This window comes from Musa acuminata, chromosome BXJ2-6 (assembly GCF_036884655.1).
Source record: "Musa acuminata AAA Group cultivar baxijiao chromosome BXJ2-6, Cavendish_Baxijiao_AAA, whole genome shotgun sequence".
Lineage (NCBI taxonomy): Eukaryota > Viridiplantae > Streptophyta > Magnoliopsida > Zingiberales > Musaceae > Musa > Musa acuminata.
This window is the reverse complement of record NC_088343.1, coordinates 23598518-23619754: the sequence shown is the minus strand read 5'-3', so window position 1 is coordinate 23619754 and position 21237 is coordinate 23598518. Positions and strand designations below refer to the sequence as shown.

At 41.1% G+C, this 21237-nt stretch overlaps 1 protein-coding gene across 4 annotated transcripts in view; it reads right to left on the bottom strand.

The window, feature by feature from the left end:
- Positions 1 to 20293, bottom strand: part of LOC135615210 (MAP3K epsilon protein kinase 1-like) — a 37858-nt gene extending 17565 nt beyond the window's left edge. For 2 of the 4 annotated variants that reach the window (XM_065113407.1, XM_065113409.1), the window contains exons 1-7: positions 19838 to 20293; positions 19617 to 19751; positions 8428 to 8448; positions 7528 to 7601; positions 7345 to 7435; positions 7181 to 7264; positions 639 to 740 (exon numbers count right to left, since the gene is read on the bottom strand). In XM_065113407.1, the coding sequence (XP_064969479.1) occupies positions 639 to 740; positions 7181 to 7264; positions 7345 to 7435; positions 7528 to 7601; positions 8428 to 8448; positions 19617 to 19751; positions 19838 to 19897 (567 nt within the window). In that variant the 5' untranslated portion in view covers positions 19898 to 20293. The remainder of the gene's footprint in view (positions 1 to 638; positions 741 to 7180; positions 7265 to 7344; positions 7436 to 7527; positions 7602 to 8427; positions 8449 to 19616; positions 19752 to 19837) is intronic. The other 2 variants (XM_065113408.1, XM_065113410.1) reach the window with 2 other exon arrangements.
- Between the last annotated feature and the right edge of the window lie 944 nt (positions 20294 to 21237).

Sequence of the window (21237 nt, the reverse complement as noted above, 5' to 3'; positions counted from 1 at the left end):
GTGAAAAAAAGGAAGAAATAGATCATAGTAAAACATGATAGACAAAAAGAGCCATAAAATAGACTAAATTTTCAGAAGATCAATCATGAAGCAGAAAAGACAGCCTTCCCATGATATTTTGCAGTTTCATTCTGTTCTTTAATTAGCACCTAGTTGTGGTTATACAGACCAGGGTCTGCCGTACCGAACCGTACCTCCCGGTACAGGCGATATGTACCAGTCCGACAGGTTGTCGGTACGTGAACCGCCTGTTACCGGTCCGAGTGCACTGTATCACTGTAGCAGTGCTACAGTACTCGGCACACCTGGGTATACCGCTCGGTATACCGTACCGTACCGGTATCGAGCCTAGGTCGAAATACCGGTACGGTACGGTATTGCGAACCTTGATACAGACAATGTTCATTAACCTGACAAGCCAAAGTTAAAGATTTATTGAAGGCTAATGTTTGTTCACTAATCATTGGTCAAACATAGGCATAAAGTGTTATAGCAAGTTCCTAATAATCATCTGAGTCTAAATTTCTACATTGTCTTAAGTCTTAACAACTATAAAAACTGTTAATGTGAATGAAAAATTATGGACGAAGACTGGCAAATATACACAGGTAAATACCCAATACTCCGATAGTGTTTACCTCGGGGGCCATCCAATATGGTGTTCCAACCACTGAATGTGTATTAACATCTGCCTCAGTGAGCTTTGTTGCAACTCCAAAGTCAGCAAGTTTAACAAGGCCCTAAAGATAATTCTTAAAGATGTCAAAACAATTACAAAAACACAAAAATAAGCATCAAAATCAAGTCCAAGTTATATGTGCTGAAAAGTTCACAGCAATCATCTTGAGAAAACAATATCAAACAGCTCAAAGAAGAGAATTCTAAAGAACTTAACTAAATAATTTAATCTAACCATGTACTTGCCAAACGATTAAGTTCTTTAAACAAGAATAACACAAACAATAGAGAGCACAGGATACACCATCTGCTTCCACAAGTATATGCCAGAATAGGCACATACAGGTAGATGCACAAAAACAGGTGTGGGAGTTTATCAATAGGAACATGTATCATTATATATAACTGTAGTATAAGAAAGCAAGGTCAAAGAAAGAGACAGTTATCTTCATTCCATATAGAGACAGAAACACCTAACTTGTGTTGTAAAAATTGCAAGTGCCAATAGACATGCAACAACTTAGTTGACACATTCATCCGATATTATTTATAACCATTTCTTTAAGATGAAATGCTGCAACAGTATAGATTCTTAGAGTACTTTTTTTCTCTTTGCTGTTTACGGTCTTAGCAAAAAAAAAAAATACAGGAAACTATGTGGATCCTTGATATCTTCTTTCCAGCAATCTATGCTAGAAATTGTGTCATAAAAAAATAAGGCAACAATTAACAAAGAGTAGACATTATGTTATAGAAAATGTCATCAGAAAGTGACCGTAGAAAGACTTGATTTAAAATAACAATTGAATCCATATATACCAGCCAATGTTTTCCAGTCAAATCAAGGACCAACAAAGAAACCATAAACTACACACCACTCAGTATATCATTTTTTCAGTGATACCAAATGTTTCAGGTCAGTATATCGCTTGGTACCTTTGTATTGTACCAGTCAAACTGGTTGCCAAAACCATTATAGGACCAATATTTAAAAATATTGTTAGTGCATCAACTCAAATGTCTGTATCAAGGTAACAACTGGTTCTAAAAGTAGCTTAGCAGTAACAGTAACAATTATGTGTATATTGAACACACTGCTAACATGATGAAATGAGGACATGTTCCTATGGTTGATCCTAAGAAAAAAAAAATTTGTCGGTTATGATTAGACATCACTAGACCGAAGTGATGTCCATAGCCTGGTTTTCTATACAGGCAGTGGCATTGCATGTGAAATGTTCAATATGAAAACCATGACACTGTCCATTGCGAGAAAGGTGCTCCCTTCTGTCAAGCACATTCCCAGAAATTAAACCATAAATGTTGCATGTCAAAAAAAAAAAAATCAAACCATTCTATGTTTTACATAGGTGGACTCTCCTATCCTCTTATTATTAAGAGGAGAATTCACTTGAAGTGTGTTAGGATCCTTTTTCTGAGCTTTTGAATAATGTTTATTGAGTCTGTTTAGTCTATTTGTTTATTGAGTCGGTTTGGTTCAGTTAGAGTCAAGTAGAGATTTATCTAATATTTATTTATTATTAGAGTTCAAGTCCTGATGGACTCTGGGTGGAACTCTATAAATAGGGATGTAACTGCTTCTTTTCAGTAATCTATGAAAAATACTATTTTTGTCTTTTGATAAACCCTAGGTGGCCGATCCCCTCAAAACGATCAAGGAGGCCGATCCCCTCGAAGTGATCATCCACTTTCTCTTCTACTTTTTTACGATAAGACTTTAGGGTCTTATCATTTGGTATCAAAGCCTACGATAAGACTTTAGGGTCTTATCAATTGGTATCAGAGCGACGATCCTTGGCGTTCTCGCTATAACGAAACTATCAAAAAAAAAAAAACGAAACGAAAGAAAGAAAGAGAGAAGAAGAAGCAGCAACCACACCACGCACCCCTGCTTCCCCTGCTTCCGGCCAGCCCACCCGCCGCCGGTCGCTGCTCTCCGACCAGCAACCGGCTCTGCCTCCCACCCGAGCCACCACCGCTGCCAGCGTCCCACTCCGCCGCAGCCCTGCTCGTCTTCTCTACCGCCGCTGCAGGGCAACCCCTTCTCCACCACCGTCGCTGCTGCCCAGCCAGCAGCCACCACCATCGCTGCTGCCCCCTTGCTGCAGTTATCTTCATCTTAGGAAAAAAAAAAAGAAAAAAAAAAGAAAGAAAGGAAGAAAGAAAGAAAGAAGAGAAAGAAGAGAGAGAAGAAAAGAAGCCGCAGCCACGCACCCCTGCTTCCCTTGCTTGCGGCCAGCACACCGCCAGCCGTCGTTGCTCTCCGGCCAGCGACCGACCCTGCCCCGCTTCCGACCAGAGTCCACCGTGGCCGTCGCCTCCCACTCGAGTCACCACCGCTGGTAGGAGACGACGCTGCCAGCGTCGCATCCTGCCGCAGCCCCGCTCGCCTTCTCAACCGCCGCTGCAAGGCAACTTCTTCCCCACCGCCGCTGCTGCTTCCCGGCCGCTCCATCACCACCGCCCGCCTACCAGTCGCAACCCTAACCAAGCCCCCCCCCCCCCCCCCCCCCCCCCCCTTGGGTCGCAGTCGCAATCGCCGGTTGCCGCAGCCCCTCGTTGCAGCGGTTGCAGAAACAGAGCTTCCTCTGTTGCCGCAGCCCCTCGTCGATCGCAGCCACGCCTCGAGCGCCGTCGCCTTCCAGCCGACCCACCACCACTGCCAGCCACCGTGCGGCGACCGTTGCTCGCCTCCCAGCCGCCGCTCCCCCTGGCTCGGGCGAGAACGACCGCCGCCACTGCCCCTTGCTCTGCCCCTTTGGTGACCGAAACAGGGCAATCGTCTTGCTGCTGCGAACGGTTGCCACCACCGTCGCCACTGCTGCCCAGCCAGCGACGACACCGCTCGCCGCCCAGCCTGCCACCGTCGATTCCATTTTCCACTGCAGCCTCAACCTCGGCAACACCACCGCAGCCGCCCTCCAACAGCACACGCAGCAAGCTCTTGTGCGGCCGCTTCAACCTCGGCAACGCACGCACCGACTCCTCTTCTCAACCTCGGCCGCTTCAACGACACCGTTGTGTCCTCAACCGCACGTGATCCCTCGACGTCACCAACGCCTCCTTCCATAGTGCGGTAGAGACAGAGCAACGCTGCCTTCCATCCGCACCGTCGCAACCATCGCAGCGACAGGCCCTTGGCGACGCTGCCCCTAGCTGCAGCGACATCAACGCAGTCTCCTTCCAACCCTGGCGCTCTCACCCCACGCAGCGATAGAAACAGGGCAGCTACTCTTCCTCCAACGCAGCGACCGCAGCACTGCCCTTGGCGTCCACCTCCTCGGCAACTTCGCATCGACAATGTTGATGCCCTTGACCGACACCAAAAACAGGAGTTGAGATTACAGATTTGCAGTCTTACGCAATGACCACTGATAACTCGGTGAAAGCACAAATGGAAGCATTGGAAATCAGAATTGAGAACCGACTGCAAGAAACACTTAATGATTTCAAAAAGAGCCTACTGGAGAGCCTCAGCAAATTTCAACAAACTAAAGACTTAAGTTCTACGTTGCACAGATCTGAAAATACAAGAAAAGGACCCCAAGATTGTGACACAAATTACTCACATATGAAGATGGAATTTCCAAGATGGAAAGATGAAGATCCGACCAATTGGATCTCTAAGGTAGAATTTTTTTCCGTTTTCACAGAACCCCAGAAGAATCCAAGGTAGAAGTGGCCTCAATCCAGCTCGAGGGAGATGCACTCCAGTGGTACGATTGGTATGAAACTTTCCACAGAGTTCCTTCGTGGGAGCAGTTTAAAAGAGGGCTTCTTGTTCGCTTTGGCCCATCCGAATATGAGAATGTTGATTGCCAACTCGCCAAAATTCATCAGACTTCTACAGTGTTAGAATATCAGAGTAGGTTTGAAAGATTGTCAAATCAAGCTAGAGATTGGTCGGACCGACAACTTCTGGATACATTTATTGAAGGGCTTATTCCAGAGATCCGGTATGAAGTTAAGGCTCGTCAACCCCGTACTATGATAGCTGCGATCTCATTTGCAAATCTACATGAGAAAAAAATTAGCAAGGAAAGATCAACAAGGGGTTTGTATTATGATGAAAAATGGAGTATGGAGCACCAATGTAAACAAGGGCAACATATGATGATTGAGCCAATTGGAGATGAACCGAAAGCAGAAGAGTTGGACTCCGATTATGAAGGTGTGGAAACTGATGAAGATATTGAAGTCATCACACATACAGTACATGCATTGGCTAGTTATACTAACCCACAAACTATGAAAATCGAAGGAACTTTGAAGCATCAACTTGTCACTATTTTGATTGATATAGATAGCACTAATAATTTTATGGACAGGAAAGTTGCAGCCCAATTAGCCCACCACATTGAAGGCTGTGATATATTCGAAGCTGATGGACGAATTTTAACTTATGATAGCAAAGGCCAGGAATTTCTTGCAACGATTACTACACTGAAAGATCGACCTATTGCTTACACTGTCAAAAAGTGGAAACCATACTTAATTGATCAACGGGTTATAATGCGTTGCAGATAGCCTATGACTGAAGTGCTAAAAGACAAGCTCCTCGAGATTGATGCTGCTCAGCCTTGAGGACAAGGCTGATTTGAAGAGGAAGGAACTGTTAGGACCCTTTTTCTGAGCTTTTGAATAATGTTTATTGAATCTGTTTAGTCCATTTGTTTATTGAGTCGGTTTGGTTCAGTTAGAGTCAAGTAGAGGTTTATCTAATATTTATTTATTATTAGAGTTCAAGTCCCGATGGACTCTGGGTGGAACTCTATAAATAGGGATGTAACTGCTTCTTTTCAGTAATCTATGAAAAATACTATTTTTGTCTTTTGACAAACCCTAGGAGGCCGATTCCCTCGAAGCGATTAAGGAGGCCGATCCCCTCGAAGTGATCATCCCCTTTCTCTTCTTCTTTTTTACGATAAGACTTTAGGGTCTTATCAAAGTGCTAGCTAACCAATGCTTGGGAGGGAGGATTGAAAATCCTGGTCACTCATTTCAAGTACCCAATATATAGATACTTGTCATTTTTTTCATCACAACCATAACTAGAGATGGCAGCAATTTTTTTCTTTTTTCTTGTACCTGTCCCTAGTCGATCTGTTTCAGCTAAATTAAGGTACCCATTAAGTGAGTTTTAAACGTATATTGGTAATATGAACTTAAACATTTGGATTATGGTTTATACTTTCTTGAACCAGTCAGACCAGTACATCTCAGTTGGCATTTACCGGTCCACCATGAACCGATAACAGGCCATACAGCTTGATTCTGCTTGGTATATAACTTTTTTATTATTTTCTCCATGATTCCATGCGATACAAGTTAATTTATTGCTCGGAATCTCAGTACCATATTATACAAATTAGCAGAACCAGTGTCAAATTGATATTTAAAACCTTCAGTAGGATAATCCCACCCAAACTCATGCATTGTTTGTTTAGCATAAAAACAAGAATTGCAACTTGTGATTGTGTGACAACAGCTCATTTTTAGCATTCATGTTGTCCTCATTTTTAGCTAGTATGCTGATAATCAAATTTTATAACAGGTGCAGGTACTGAAATTAATTTTTAAATGGTTGGGATGGGTTCACAAACTAGCATAGTTAGCCAGGTTCAGGAATTAAAAGAGTGAAACTCATGCATAACCTACTCATTCCCTTTTATATGTTCAATGACTAAATCATGAAAATTTTGGAAAATCTTCTCCCAAAATTTATATTTTGCAATCGACCAAAACACAGAAAATGAATCAGCAAATGTTGGGCACAAATAAAAGTAGCCTGGCTAAAATTATAATTGAAAGCAACGTTTTGCACTGCCCAGTATGGCCTGGTCTGGTACAACAGCTTACTGGTACACAGACCAGGATAGCTCCATGTTAACAGTCACAGTAGATGAAATGGGTTACCAAGAACAAGTTGGATGACTCAAGGGAAGCAAAAAGCAGGTGAAGTGGGGTCAGGCATGATGGACAACCGATAAAATGATTATTCAACACTTGGTGACCATGATGACAATGTTGATAATATGACCAATAAGACACAAGATTGGTAGTGGTTACAGAATGGGATCCATCTATATCACTTATTCATTCACTATCCAAAGAGAAAAGCTATGCAAGCCTGCTTGCATATTTGCATGTGTTTAAAAAAGATCCCTGCAGTCGAAATGCTTTGATATTGAAATGAAAATTACATTACACTTCATAGAGAAATATTTTCAAAATTAATCAAATATTACAATAAATATATAAACAAAAGGCAACAAGGAAAAGACATAAAAGAGGCAACAGACAACCAAAAGAAAAGGTGATGAAGGATAATCTTCTAGATAGAACCCTCCAAAAAAGTATATCAAAGTTGCTTCAAAACCTAAATATTGGTTGGAAATTAAAGTTACAACAACAACAACAAGCCGTACTGGAATTTGAAGTTAGATATACAATAAAAATGAAGAGCCATGTTAAAATTTACCTCCTTGGTAGTTAAGATATTTGCACCTTTAATATCTCGATGAATTACACCTTGTTCATGCAAATAGACTAAACCCTCCAGTACCTACTTATAGTAAACACAAATGCAATATCAGGACCATTTTCGTAAGGCAAAAGAAAGGGAAATAGAAATCTCAAACAGACCTGAGCAATGTAAACAGCAACCAAAGATTCAGGGAATGGTCCAAATTTGTTGGGTTTAATAATATTAGCAAGAGAGCCATTTTCCACATACCTACATGCCATCCACCAAGTAAATGATAACAACAAAGACAGACTACTCCACTGACACAGGATGGATGAAAGAAGAGATTCATAAATAATTACTCGAGTATGATGTGCAGATGAGTCTTCGTCTTGATGGACCCAAGATATTTTACAATGTTTTTGTGGTTGAGATTCTGCATGTGAAAAATGACTTAAGTTAAATAGAAATCACCTGTATCTACATTATTTGAGAAAAGCTGGAAAGCTCATATTTTCCAAATTAATTATCTAAAATAGTCATCGACATGCATGTATAACATACTCATTATGCCTTTTTTTTCCAATTAGTGTCTGTTAAGATATTGGCAAATAATTAGAAATGCACCAATATCCTCCATGAAGAAAAAATGCCGATCCACAAAAATAGATGGCTGCAATTTTATGCTAGTGTGTGCCACCGGATACAACATGACCAATAAGTGCATGTCCTTGTAACATGGATTGAGTTTGAGCTTACATACTACACAGTATGGAGTGACAGTCCAGCACACATCTGACCCAAGGGTGGTTGTAAGCCAGCAGATAACATGGTAAAAACATAAATCAGACTGTGACAACCATGGCCAATTACATGCTCAATTTGGAGCAAAAGTGACATGACATCAGTCAGAGGTATAGGAACACACATCCCGGGAGAACATAAATAAACTAAATTTCACAGTGAATGACGTAAAGCTTAAAAGGGAAGTACCAAGCAAAGGTTTGTGGAAGCTGTTAGGAAGGAACTAGAAGATCTTAAAACAGGACCATCCCGTGTCTAAAGGAATGGTTGGAAGTAAGAATTTCCCAAGACCTGTATCTAATGTGCTAGATATGTCTGGCCATGGTTATGATTTTAATAAAAAACTGATTTACAGTATTAACTAGAAACAAAGCCATTTATGAAGTCATTAAAAACTCATGACTTAACAACTAGTGAATGTTTAAATCACCAAAAGAAAAAAGAAAATATAGTGTTACCTTTAGCAGATCAATTTCTTGCTGAATCATGAAATGTGACGCAGCCCAGAAAATTTTGAAAAAGAAAGGAAAGAGAAAATATTAGATGATACCCATGCAATAAGCAGCATATTCAATAAATGATTCAAAAGACAACACAATGTTGTTGAATAATGAAACACAGAATCATGTAAAGCATCTAGAATGTTTAGTTAGATACTACAAACATGTGATATTGTAAGGAATTCACATTATTGTCCAGAAAACACCACAAAACTAGTATCTTAATTATGCAACTGAAGCCATAAAGCAGCACATCATTAAACAATAATCAAAACCTGAAGTTAACGTAATCTTGAAAGAAAGTAAAAGAAGTTTTCAGAACAAAAGACTATTTGATTTATCTTCACAACTTAAAGTAACCTTTTGAAACTGAAAGCCAAGGTAAAACATAATTATATATAGTTCCAAGGACAAAAGCATCCATCCAATATAATGCTAGTAAACAATATGTATCAAATCATCAGCCACAACACTATGTATCAGTGAAATCGGGTGCTCGAGCAAGGCGAGGCAAGGCCCGAGTGCCTCGTAATTAGTCCAAGCGCTTTCAATCGAGCACAGTCCAGGTGCCAGGCGACCCAAGAGCCTGCCTAAGGCATATTGAACCAAGGTTGAGCATAATCTAAACAGGCTCGATCATTGATTGGGTTCAATCACCTCCACACCCTTCCCCTCACAGACACAAACCACTGTCCCATTGGAAGACCTAGTGGACGAACTATGTGGTGGTAATTCTTCTCCATCGACGAACTATCATGTCCTTAGCTGGGATTGCCTAAGGTGTAGGACACCCAAGCGATATGCGTCCGCAAGGGTCAGCCTAGACCTTAAACTTGTGCAGTCCATAAAGGACCTGCACAACGAATGAGAGGGTAGAAAGGTGATCATTCAGGTAATTTGTCGCTGTCATGCATGAAAAAAGCAAGATAACTGAGATCCAAAGCACCACAAAGAAACCAGCTTTTATTAGGCTCGAAAGGGTCTCGAAAGCAAGCTGAACAAGTGCACACAAAAAGGGTTCCGAAGGTAGATGCAGGCCTAATGTTCACCTACACTTTCATTGAATAGAAAGCGGGCACACTAAAGACATTGCAACACCCCTCAAACACCTACCCAAAGCCTCATCTGCCCCGTTGCCACATGGGGGATTCCAACGTGCTGAGACAGCTAACGTTTCATGTTGCTAGGCCGCCAACCACAAATCAACCCGTGGCACGTGAAAACAATGCAGTTTTGGGCCATTTTCCCTTCCCGCAACGCCGCACAGCCAAAAAAGCATGATTAAAACATGAAACAAAAACACCGACAACAAACAAAAATGGGGCTGACTACATTGTTTTCTACCTTGTATAAGCTATCTACAAGAAAACACCAAAAACACAAAGAAAACAACAAGATACAAGAACCGAAAAACAATCGTGGGCAGGGGTCAAACACCTTATCTACGTTGCTCCATGACATTCTCCCACAACAATTAGATTGTTGAAGGGTTCTTGTTAACTCTGATTCTTCAGTTGTTTGCTTGGCACTAACAATTGCTCGCCCGATCTTGCCCCTCGAAAGCACCATGTTACCCACAAGTAAAGATAAGCTATGGATTAATCGGTCATCCAGTAACTAGTTTGAGAGGTCCCAAAGATTCACCCACTCTGAAAATGATGCCCAATGTGGAAGCTCGATTGGATTGTCGACTCCTTCACTGAGTTCGAATTACCATTCCACCTTGTGCTTTCGTGGAAAGGGCTTTAGTAATTGAGATCTTGGAACACTGACATATACTTCAAGTGCATTCACCTTAATGGACACTTGCCCCACGCTGAGGCCTTCTAACTCCAATTGCATCGCTGTGGGATGAGTAAGGTCTTCCCGCCTCGATTCTTTCATCACTTCATAGTCGAGAGTATATATGTGTCTTTTGAAGATCTCTTCGAACGTGCCACCATGTATGGAGAGTCACCATCCATCAAAAATAGAGTTAAAGAACAACAAAGGTACTGCTTTCACCTCTTATAAAAACTCCACCCGAAGGACAACTTGGAAATCATCCAAGGGAAGTGCCATGACGTTGGTGCTCCCACTTCAATCTCCAATTTCGATGTCGACTCCCTTCGCCAAGATTCGTAATTTCGTACCGTATCAGCGTATCGAACTCAACTCGGTACGGTACGATACGAGCATACCGCTCAGTATATATATAATAATAAAATAAAGTTAAAAAAAAAAGGGCGACGCCATCGAGGCAACGTCGCCTCATTTCTTCTCCTCGCGTCCCGCGCGGATGAGAAGTCGCTGACAACGCCGAGGCCTCGTCGCCTTAGACGAGGAGGAGGCAACATCTCATCTGCAGCGTACGATAAGGGAGCACAGCGACGAATCAGGATTGTCGAGTGAGAGCGACGTCGGATCTCCAGGTTCTCCCTTTTCTTCTCCCTCTTATTCCTTCTCCCTCAATTAATACCGCTTGGTAGCGGGCGACAACGTTGAAATCGATTGTTACTGATTGATTTCAGGCGGTAATGGGGCGAAAACAGCCCCAATCGACGGTATCGTCCGGTAGTAGGCGATCCGCGTACCGGTCTGCTAGCGGACCGGTACGTACTGCCTGATACAAGTGGTATCATTCGAAATTAAAATCCTTGCCCTTCGCCAATCCAGAGATAGGCTTCGCCTTCGAATTAACTGTCTTCATTCGACTCGGACTTTTTGCCAACTTCAATCCGAGTCACTTTGCCTTTCGGTTCGTTATGAAGTTGTGTGGTTCCTGTGACCACCAATGTGCAAGTTGCCTTCACGTTCACCTTGATGTCCACGAACATCAACAGGTTGTCATGTGCCTTTGCGTGTCTTTTGGCGTTGCCTTAGATCGCTCCCCCACTTGACCTCGCAGTGCATTCAACTACTGCATCACCTCAATACGAGATCGTTGTAGTGATCCTCCATCGCTACTCGACTCCGACAAACTCGAGCTTGAGGAGTCGATCTTCTTCCTTGGCCTATACTTCGGCATCTCCCAGACTTCACCTTGCAATGTGTTCAACAAACATACAACTCCCATACGAGGTCTTGAAGATGATTCATCACTACTCAAACACGACCTGCTCAACTCGAAGGATTTTGCCTTTGCTCTGCCTATCTCCTCTAGTTGGTAAGAAGTCGTAAGGGCATTAAGCACCTCTTTTAGTTGTAAGCATTCCAACAATTAGATGCTTTCCACCACACAAAAGGCATATGTCAGACTTCAGGACATTCCCTCTGGATCTATATACCATCGAAGCACCTTTCTTCTTTGGGCCCTTCCATCTACAAGCTTTCGAAGATCCCTTCTCCGATGCGAACTTATTTTTCTTTATTGTCTCTACAGAGCAATCTATGAGTCGTTTCGCCTCAGCGATTGCGCACCTGCTAGCTCACGGACATTTCAACGATGCAACTCCTATTGAGCCCACAATTTCAGACCATCGAGGAAGCAAAAAAGTTTGTCTTTCTCGGACATGTCTTGGATATCTAGCATCAATACAGAAACCTACTTCATATAGTTCCAGATGGTAGAGGTCTGACGAAGTTGCTGCAACTTCCGCCGTGCAACGAACTTTATGTTCTCTCGCATGAACCGAGTTCGCAGTTCCTTCTTCAAGGTTTGCCAACTATCGATGTTACAACGACCTTATTGCATTTCTTCCTACCGTGTGCACCACCAAAGTTTTGCATCAATGAAGACAAACATCATCACTAACGACACCTTGGCATCCTCTAATTCAGGTTGGGTCACTCTGAAGTACTATTCCAAATCGAAGATAAAGTTTTCTAACTCCTTGGCATCTCGAGCACCCCATAGCTTTGTGGCTCGGGAGCCCTTAATCTCAATGAAAGATGGCTACGAGACATTCCTCCGCTCGCATACGTAACTTGCATGAATACCGACACTTAAGCCGTCAAGTCCCTTGCCCTTATAAGTATTGCACAGACTCTCATGTCATTTGATAACCTTTTGATTTAGACCTCCAGCTGATCTAGTCAGGATTCCAACCTTGTTTGCAAGGACTCTACCATATCAAGAAGCTCCCCGCTTTTGTAGAGATCCGTCAAGTTTCGATTAACAAGGTCAAGCAGCAGCTCCAACTCGACAACTCTTTCTTTGTTGTCTCTATATCGTTCAGGCTACCCTTCAATTCTTGCCTCTTCTGCGTGAGAGAACTCTTGCGCTGTAGGAACATCACTACAAATGCCACGTTCCACTTGAGCGGCTTTGCTAATTTCTGCACAAGTGGTCACGTATTGCTATTGCCTATTATGTACAACAGTATTAGTTTTGCCACATTGCCCTGCTTGGCAATTCGATGATTGAATTACCTGCTCTGATACTACTCTATCACATCTTTAGTTAGGATTGCCTAAGGCATGTGGCACCCAAGTGATATGTGTTCGCAAGAGTTAGCCTAGACCTTAACCTCGTGCAGTCCACAAAGGACCTGCACAATGAAAAAAAGGTTAAAAAGGCGAACATGCAAGTAATTTACCATCGTCGGGCACAAAAAGGGCAAAATAACCAGATCCATAGCAACACAAAGAAATCAGCTTTTATTACGCTCGTAAGGGTCTCGAAAGTGGGCTAAACGAGCAACACAAAAGGGGTTTTGAAGGTAGATGCAAACCTAATGTTCACCTAGCATTTTCATCGAATAAAAAGCGGGCACACTAAAGACGTTAAATCACCCATCATACACCTACCCAAACCCCCATCTACCCCGATGCCACCTTTGGGGGTTCCAAGGTGTTGAGACGACTAATGTTTCACGTTGCTAGGCTGTTAGCTAGAAATCAGCCTATGGCAAGCGAGAACGATGCAGTTTTGGGCCATTTTCCCTTCGGGCACACCACACAACCAGACATATTTTCAAGCTTTACATGATAAAAACATGAAACAAAAATGGGGCTGACTATAGTGTTTTCTGCCCCATACAAGTTGTCTATAAGAAAACACCAAAAACACGAAGAAAACAACATGATACAAGAATCGAAAACTGTCATGGACTAGCGTCAAACACCTTGTCTGTGTTGCTCCATGACAGTATTATGACGACGACGTCTTCCTCTCCTTTTGTGAACGGTGATGGTATCTTCCTTCGGCGAGAGGCTTTCATGTAAGTGTGATCTCCAGTAGATCACAGTGGACTCTTTCTCGATATCTCTCTCCTCCCTCCTTTGTCATTGTCATTTTCTCTCCTCGAGTGTAGCCACCTCCTCCTCTGTAGCACCCCTCTCCCTTCTTCGTCACTGCCTCTTTCGCCACACCCCTCTCCCTCCTACTTCACTATAGCTGACCTCCCCCCCCTCCTCCTCTACAACCCTCGATAACACACCTCTCCCTCTTACTCCTTAGTCGCAACCCCCAATAGCACCCGTCTCCATCTTACTCTACCATAGTTTCCTCCTCCACCATAGCTCCCGACAACATCCCTCTTCCTCCTCTGTAGTCAGCTCCTCCACCACAACCCCCAGCAACACTCGTCTCCCTGCTCCTACTTTGTTGCAACCTCCTTTCCTTCTCCATCGTAGCCCCTGACAACTTCTTTCTTTCTCTCTTAGCTCAAGAAACCAAGGGTTGGTACCTTATGTTGCTCTCCTCGACCAAAGGAGAGAGAGGGAAGAAGTGATGGTGATAATGTCATCCATCACATTTGTAGCAGTTCCATGGATTATTGAGAACAAACAAGACCATCGCATTAGTCTTGAATTGTATCTCTCTCAAGTGTTTGAGAAAACATAGTCATGAATTGTACATCTCCCTTTTGCATAAGGCCAAAGATTTAAGTGGAGAGAATGCATACATGCAAACCCATACAAGCAAATATCTAAAGTGCATTGTCCCAAAGAATCTTAAATTGAGGAATCAATCAGCAGAGAGGGTAAACTCATGCTACAATTATTGGATGTGATCAGTGATGGATGATCATGTGGCAATATGCTTACTAATCTTGTTTAGTTTTGCTATTTATGTTATTGAATATAGACAATGTAATTTGATACCTTAAAATAATATAATTTGATGTTTTATTTTGTTTTAATGATATATTTATCGATCATGATATATTTTTAAAACTTTAATATTTCGGAGCGCCTCGCTTTACTCGGCCAAGCACCTAATGCCTCGAGCATTTTGGTACCTTAGCACCTTTAAAGGCCTAAGGCTTTTGACTACACTACTGTGTATAAATCTATTCCTCCTAGCTCATACTACTACTAAAATTTCACTATCCATATTCTGATGTTTGCCAAGGAGATAAGTAGCCCATAAAACAATAGCTACAAAATATTAAGATATCCACAACCCGTACAGTATTAGACTATTAGCATCATGGACCACTATTTTGCCTGATCGATATGGAACAAGCAATATGTTGCAGTTCGGGCATGATTCCATACATGGATGACCCCCATTTCAGGCGATCCATTCCAGCCCACTCAAATGGGTCTACTATGACCTTTTTAGTTAATGCTTTTATGGCATGCATTTGTGAGCCCTCTTCACCTAAAAGCGAGTGTTTTGCCTCCAACTACCATGTCGCTCAGCGTATAGCATCAACAATTTACGCTTCCTCCTCCTTTCCCTCTTCCTCTTCCTTTACCACCTCCTCTTCTTCCCTTCTCTTTCTCCTTCCTATTCCTCATTGTGCTTCTTCCTCTACCACCTCCTCTTCTTCTATCCTCTTCCTTCCTCCTTGCCCCTCCTCTTCCTCCATCGTCCCTTCTTCTTCTCCTTCCTCTTTGAAACACCAATATGTACCGACATACCATGTGTTGATACACAAGTACATAGTTTCATGTAAGGTTCGAAATTTCATACCATACCGGTGTATCGAGCTTTGCTTGGTACGGTACGATATGGCATACCGAGCGATATGCCTATATATATAATATAAAAATATATATTTTTATAAAAAAAATTAAAATAATATAAAAATAATATATAAAAATATAAAAAATATAAAAAATATTTTAAAAAAGGCGTACGTAGCCTCAGCAACATCGCCTCCTCCTCTTCTCCTCATCTGCGGCATTCTGTCACGGACTTAGCTGATTTCGCCTAAGTCGTGCGGCACCTTTGCGTATCCGTCCGCAAAGGTCAGCCTCCTCGAAGCCTCCCATGGTCTCTTAAGACCCAAAAAAGAGAAAACGGATTAGAGAAAACGCCTCACTTGGGATCCATCCACAAGCAAACATTTCCGAAAACACTTCATAGATAATGCAAATTACAAACAGACTTTACAAGTTTTGAACAGTTACACAACAAAGGGTTAAAATGGTCCATTATAGATCGAAATCTCTCACAAGTGTCCACATGACACAACCTTTATTTACAAGCCTAAAGCGACCACCAACCCAACTAAAATGGGACTATTAACCTTCGGTCGTCCCTCTACATGCTGTGCAAAGCATGAACATACCAAAAGACACGGACATACACAATAAAATCTTACAAGTAGGGTATATGATATGACAAATCACTTATATTATGTGCATCATTATATATAAGATTCACACACTATTACTTGTAACCACAAGGACACAAATTTAGCAATTTACTGAACTCTTGGGAAACTAGTCAAACATAACAAGTGCAGCAATTAACGACATGTCTTTTATAGGTTTCAAGACTAGCATGTCAGCTTTCTGTAGGATGTGAGGACCAAACTTCATCATTATGATAAAAGATGGGTCTAGCTTGGATACACAATAGTGAAGCTTAGGCAGTTCCCATTGTCATCTTGAGGTCAGGTTCAACATGCCAACAAGTCCAAACCCAAAGTTCAGGCAACATAGAGAAAGAAAGCAAACAGATATTTAGAACAATCAGTACCAAAAGACAGCCTTAATTCTAATATATCCACTAATTAAGGTATGGTCTTCTATTTGGTGTTGAGGGGGTAGAAGCAGTATGCTTGCCCTCTTCACCAAAGAATTCAGCCCTAACTTGGTTTGACTCCCATAAAATAAATGAAGAATAAACCCATCTAGATACAAAAGTGACCATGCCTTGTTCACTAAACTACCATACGAATTTGACCAAGTACTAGGAGTTGCATAATGTTGCAAAAGTTTCACAGAAGATGCATGGCAACAAATATGAACTGGTATACCATCTTCATTATCATATCTCTATAAAGATAAAAGCATAATACTTGATAAAAATGGAACCATAAAGACAGTCCTATCAAAGTTTATTATATAAGCATGCCAATAGGTTGGACATTTTAAGGAAATGCCAAACCTTTTTTGAAGGCTGACCTTGGAATGCATATGAAAAGATTAGATGTGAAAATAAGTAAAATAGTTTCTATGATCCTCATCAGTAAATTTCAAAGGATCGCATTCAACTGATATTACCTACATAAAGTAAATGTGATCCTATGCAGATTTGGTATGTTGATATTTGTAGATGAAATGCCTTTAGCCAACCTGAACTTCTTGTTGTTTATTCTAGCGCTGCCTTAATGATGAGTTTCCCCCAAAATTTCCATTCTATTGAACTTTACATGGGCACTCAAGGCCTAAAGCAATACAAGGCATCTAATTCAAGGGGAAATAGTATTTACCTTGACTAAAGACCACAAGTGCTACATAACCCATGCTCTTCATGAAAATTAAATAAAAAAGACCCTTATGGGTAAAACTTCAATCTCCTGTATGAACTAATGATTCAAAACATGTAGCTATCATGCAAAAATGAGATGCTTATTTGAGTCCTACAGGGAAATCCATGCAAATGACCTTAATTTCCACTAGTTCAATGTTTGACGAACTGATACAACACCAGCCTTGTTTTTATCTGGCAGTGCATTACAAATCACATGTATACTTTTAGCAGTTCATTTGATGATATAAATTCAAATTGCAACTTCCCTCAAGATTTATTAATTAAAAATTTTGACAAAAGATGAGACAATAAATGGCCTGTTAGCATAATGTAATTTGATGGATTTATAACAAAGGAATCTAAATTCACATAACAACCATATCTCAAAACTCAATTAGCACAGTGCAAGCTAAGGATGCTCCCAAGAACAACCATATCCCATGTAATGCCAGCGCTATTTGAATAAACCTACAAAGCGAAAAATAAATGAGAATAGATTGGCAGAAATAGTTCTTGTTCCCATTTTTCTCAAACACTCGCTTCATGACTTCTTGGGTGGCTCTAGGTATTAGAAAAGTGGAGATCACTATAACTTGCTAGCTTATTAGCTTTTGCATCCATGTTTCTGCATGAAACACCAATATCATTCCAGAGTTATGGATCATTTCCTAGTTTAAAACACTTAAAATTGTCACTTACTCAATTAATCTTTTGCATTTTGTTTTGGAAAAAAAAATCTTTTGCAGGCTTGTCTGCACAAATGGATCCAAAGCCTACAAGATCAACCACTACAGAAGCTTTCATCACCAAAGTACTTGAACCCCTAGACTAACATCCATGCAGCTCGACTAATTGCGTTCAAAACAAAAGATAGACAGTGGGTAGTCAAGCGAAATAGTACATGTCTGCATGCATGATGCAAAAGTCATTTAATTTTATTAGACCAAAAAAACTATAACATGATAATTAAATGATCAAAGATCTTGATGATGAAATCCAAGTTCTAGGGACTTCCCCTATTAGCAATCTGTGTTGTTCAATAAAGCTCAAAACAACAAATGTATATATAAAATGCACGTATGTAGAAGTTAGACACTAACAAACAGAAAGAACAGGACGTTAACATCAATTCATGGAAATAAAATTGGCCATACAATTCAGTGAAATCCTAAGATTTCAAAAACATTTGTCACGTGAAAGCATCAAATCAGATCGCTATAGGTTTAATTACACAAGTTACATTTAACCTTGCTTTTGGTGTAGCTTAGGTCTTTAAAAACATGGATTTCTATTGAGTTTTCAGTTTATTTTCTTTCACTAAGAAAACAAAACTGACAAGTAAACTTTTATAGATTATATGGCTTTAAAGACGTGAAAGTCTATTAATGTTTCAGAAAAGCAGTCTTTTATTCTGACTTAAGCCATAGGTTTGATTACAGAAATTATACGTGTTCCAGAATCGACTTTTGGTGTAGCTTATATGGCTCTAAAAACATGGACTTCTACTAATGTTTCAGTGCATTTTCTTTCACTAAAATAAGGACTAAAATAATATTAATTTGCCTTTTATGAAAAATTCAAGTTTATATATATATATATTAAAAATCAATGTTAATTTTCAGTAATAGCTTGTTCAAACCCTTTCATCTTCTACTTACTACATATATCTTTGGGAATTAAAATTTCCCAAAATCATCCTTAGATTCACCTTAAGAAGATTAATTATGTTACAATGAAAATTTAAAAACAAAGATAAAAGAGAGCCAATGAAAAAGAAAGAAGGACTAGGAGGAAGAAGAGTGATAATGTAATATCAAAGAAAAGGGGATGGAACATTAGAATTAAACAAATAGGAAGCAAGACAGAAGTAAATAAAATAGAGAAAAATAAAATCAGTCAGAGGTAATCCAACGTTGTTACTACCACCTCCATCATCATACAAGCTCAAGCTCCGCACATGCATCAAATCTCTTATTTTTGCATATGTTCCTAATGTTGTGAGTCTTGTGACTATGCAGTTACATTTTGGCTTCAAACAAGTAAAAGCTAATCATAACAGAATTCTAGACTTTATCACTCCAAGCATGTTCTACTCTCATCTATAAGTTTTAAACACCATGCAATCGAGGAGAAAAACCTTTATGACCTATCACCGTAAGATACCATTAACCATCACCATGGACCTGTTACCAGGCGAACTGCTTGGGAATGTGTAGTTGGATCAATGTATAAAAACAACTTTACATGACAATCAAATGGATGCAAGTGAATGGAAGCTTAAACGAAGCTGTTATGTGATTTCTGTGTTTATCAAAGATGTAGCAGTAGAATTATCTAAAATCAATTGAGTTAATCATGAAATATATAAAGGATCCAACAGTCAAACCATGCAAGTAGGCACCCTTTAGAAGCAAAACTTTGGACGCTGAATTTATAATAGTAAAGTTGGTAAAGCCACTCAAAATAGGACATGAGCAATCAACAAATTCACATACAGGAAAAGAGAACACACCATAATGATACTGAGATCTTCTTGTGGGATATTCTCCAACGAGACCTGCTTAATCGCCACAAAGTCTCCATTCTCCAGGTCCAGGCCCTTATAGACCCGTCCGTACGCCCCCTTCCCAATCTCATCGCCAAGCATCTGAACTCCGACCAAAATGCGAACAGAAGGATAAGCTTGAGAAGAGAACAAGCACGATTTTCCCGGAAAGAGATGAGGGCACCGACATATTTATTGTCGAGGGTCTTGGATTTGTGGTAATGAGTGGTGGCCGCCTGCCGAGACATCTTTGCCGGCGTCCGAGACCGTCGCGAACCCTAAAACCAGCCTTCTGACGACTCTAGCGGCGATTCAAAGGGGAAGATCCTCGGATTCCCCGTGCGCGGGAGAAAATCCGTCAGGGAATCACCGGCATTGATGGAACTCTACTCCAACCGCCATGGGCGGGAAGGGCCGAAGACCAAATGCAGGCCGAGATGCGAGAATCTTGGGGAATTCAAGCCCTGGGCGACGCCCACAGCGCCCAAGCCTTGAAGGGACCGTAGAAGAGGAAAGAGGACGAGGAGAGCGGAATCGACCACGTTGGTGTTGGGGGGGGGTGTCGCTTCCTGCCCCGCTCGGATGGAATGGATGGGGGAGGGGAGGAGAAAATGGAGGCCGAGGGAAGGAGGTCATTTAAAGGCAGGGCTGCGTCATGCACAGAGAGAGAGAGAGAGAGAGAGAGAGAGAGAGTGGGTGAAAGGGAAAAAGACAGTGGAAATGTAAGAAAGGAAATTGCAGGGAAGCGTGCGGGCACTGGAATCCAAACCAATTGGCTTTCTGATCCGCTTGTACGGGTGCCAGTTAAAATGACTTGCAAGCTCCGACGATCAGGATAACATGAATAAAAATTCTTGTTTTACTCTGATTCGAGCCCAGCGTATCTGACCAACATAAATTTATATATAAATTATGATGAGAAATCCTTTTAATCGATACAAATGTAATGCCTACTCCTCTATAAATCCTTCCATCAAGTATAAAAATAAATTTAGATGTAAATTATATAAGTTCAAATTTTATGTCTTCAGCTGGTGTCTGTGTCATTTTTCATCGCACGATGTGTCGTGGAGCTATTATGTTAATGTCTCGTGGGCCCCAGCAACCAGGATAGCAAAATTAAATTTTTTTTGCTGCTGAACCATTTGATACAACAAGCCTAAGCCTAGAACGATTCACTGTAATCCCCCACCCGTCCCCTAATTTTTCTCTTTTTTTTTTACAAAAATAAATCCTTTTACTAGTGTCTCTCTACCCTTTTTCTCTATTCATGCATTAATCATGCACAGAATGAACTCGGATAACAAATAGAAACTTAAATCGAGCTTATGTGTAGGTTCAAATTTATACCTTCGACTGGTGTCTGGGTTATCTTTCGTCGCCCGATGCGTCGTGGAGCTACAGATCATCTTTGGTTGCACAATGTGTCGGTCATACAGCCAATCTAGCTGAAAGCTCATCTCCAGACTGATATCAACAAGACAAGATATTTAAAAGGATTCGACTAAAAATGACTCACAAATTGGGTCGGAAGCATACTACCCATTAACGATCCTTATGATGACAGAGAGGAATACTGACGACCATA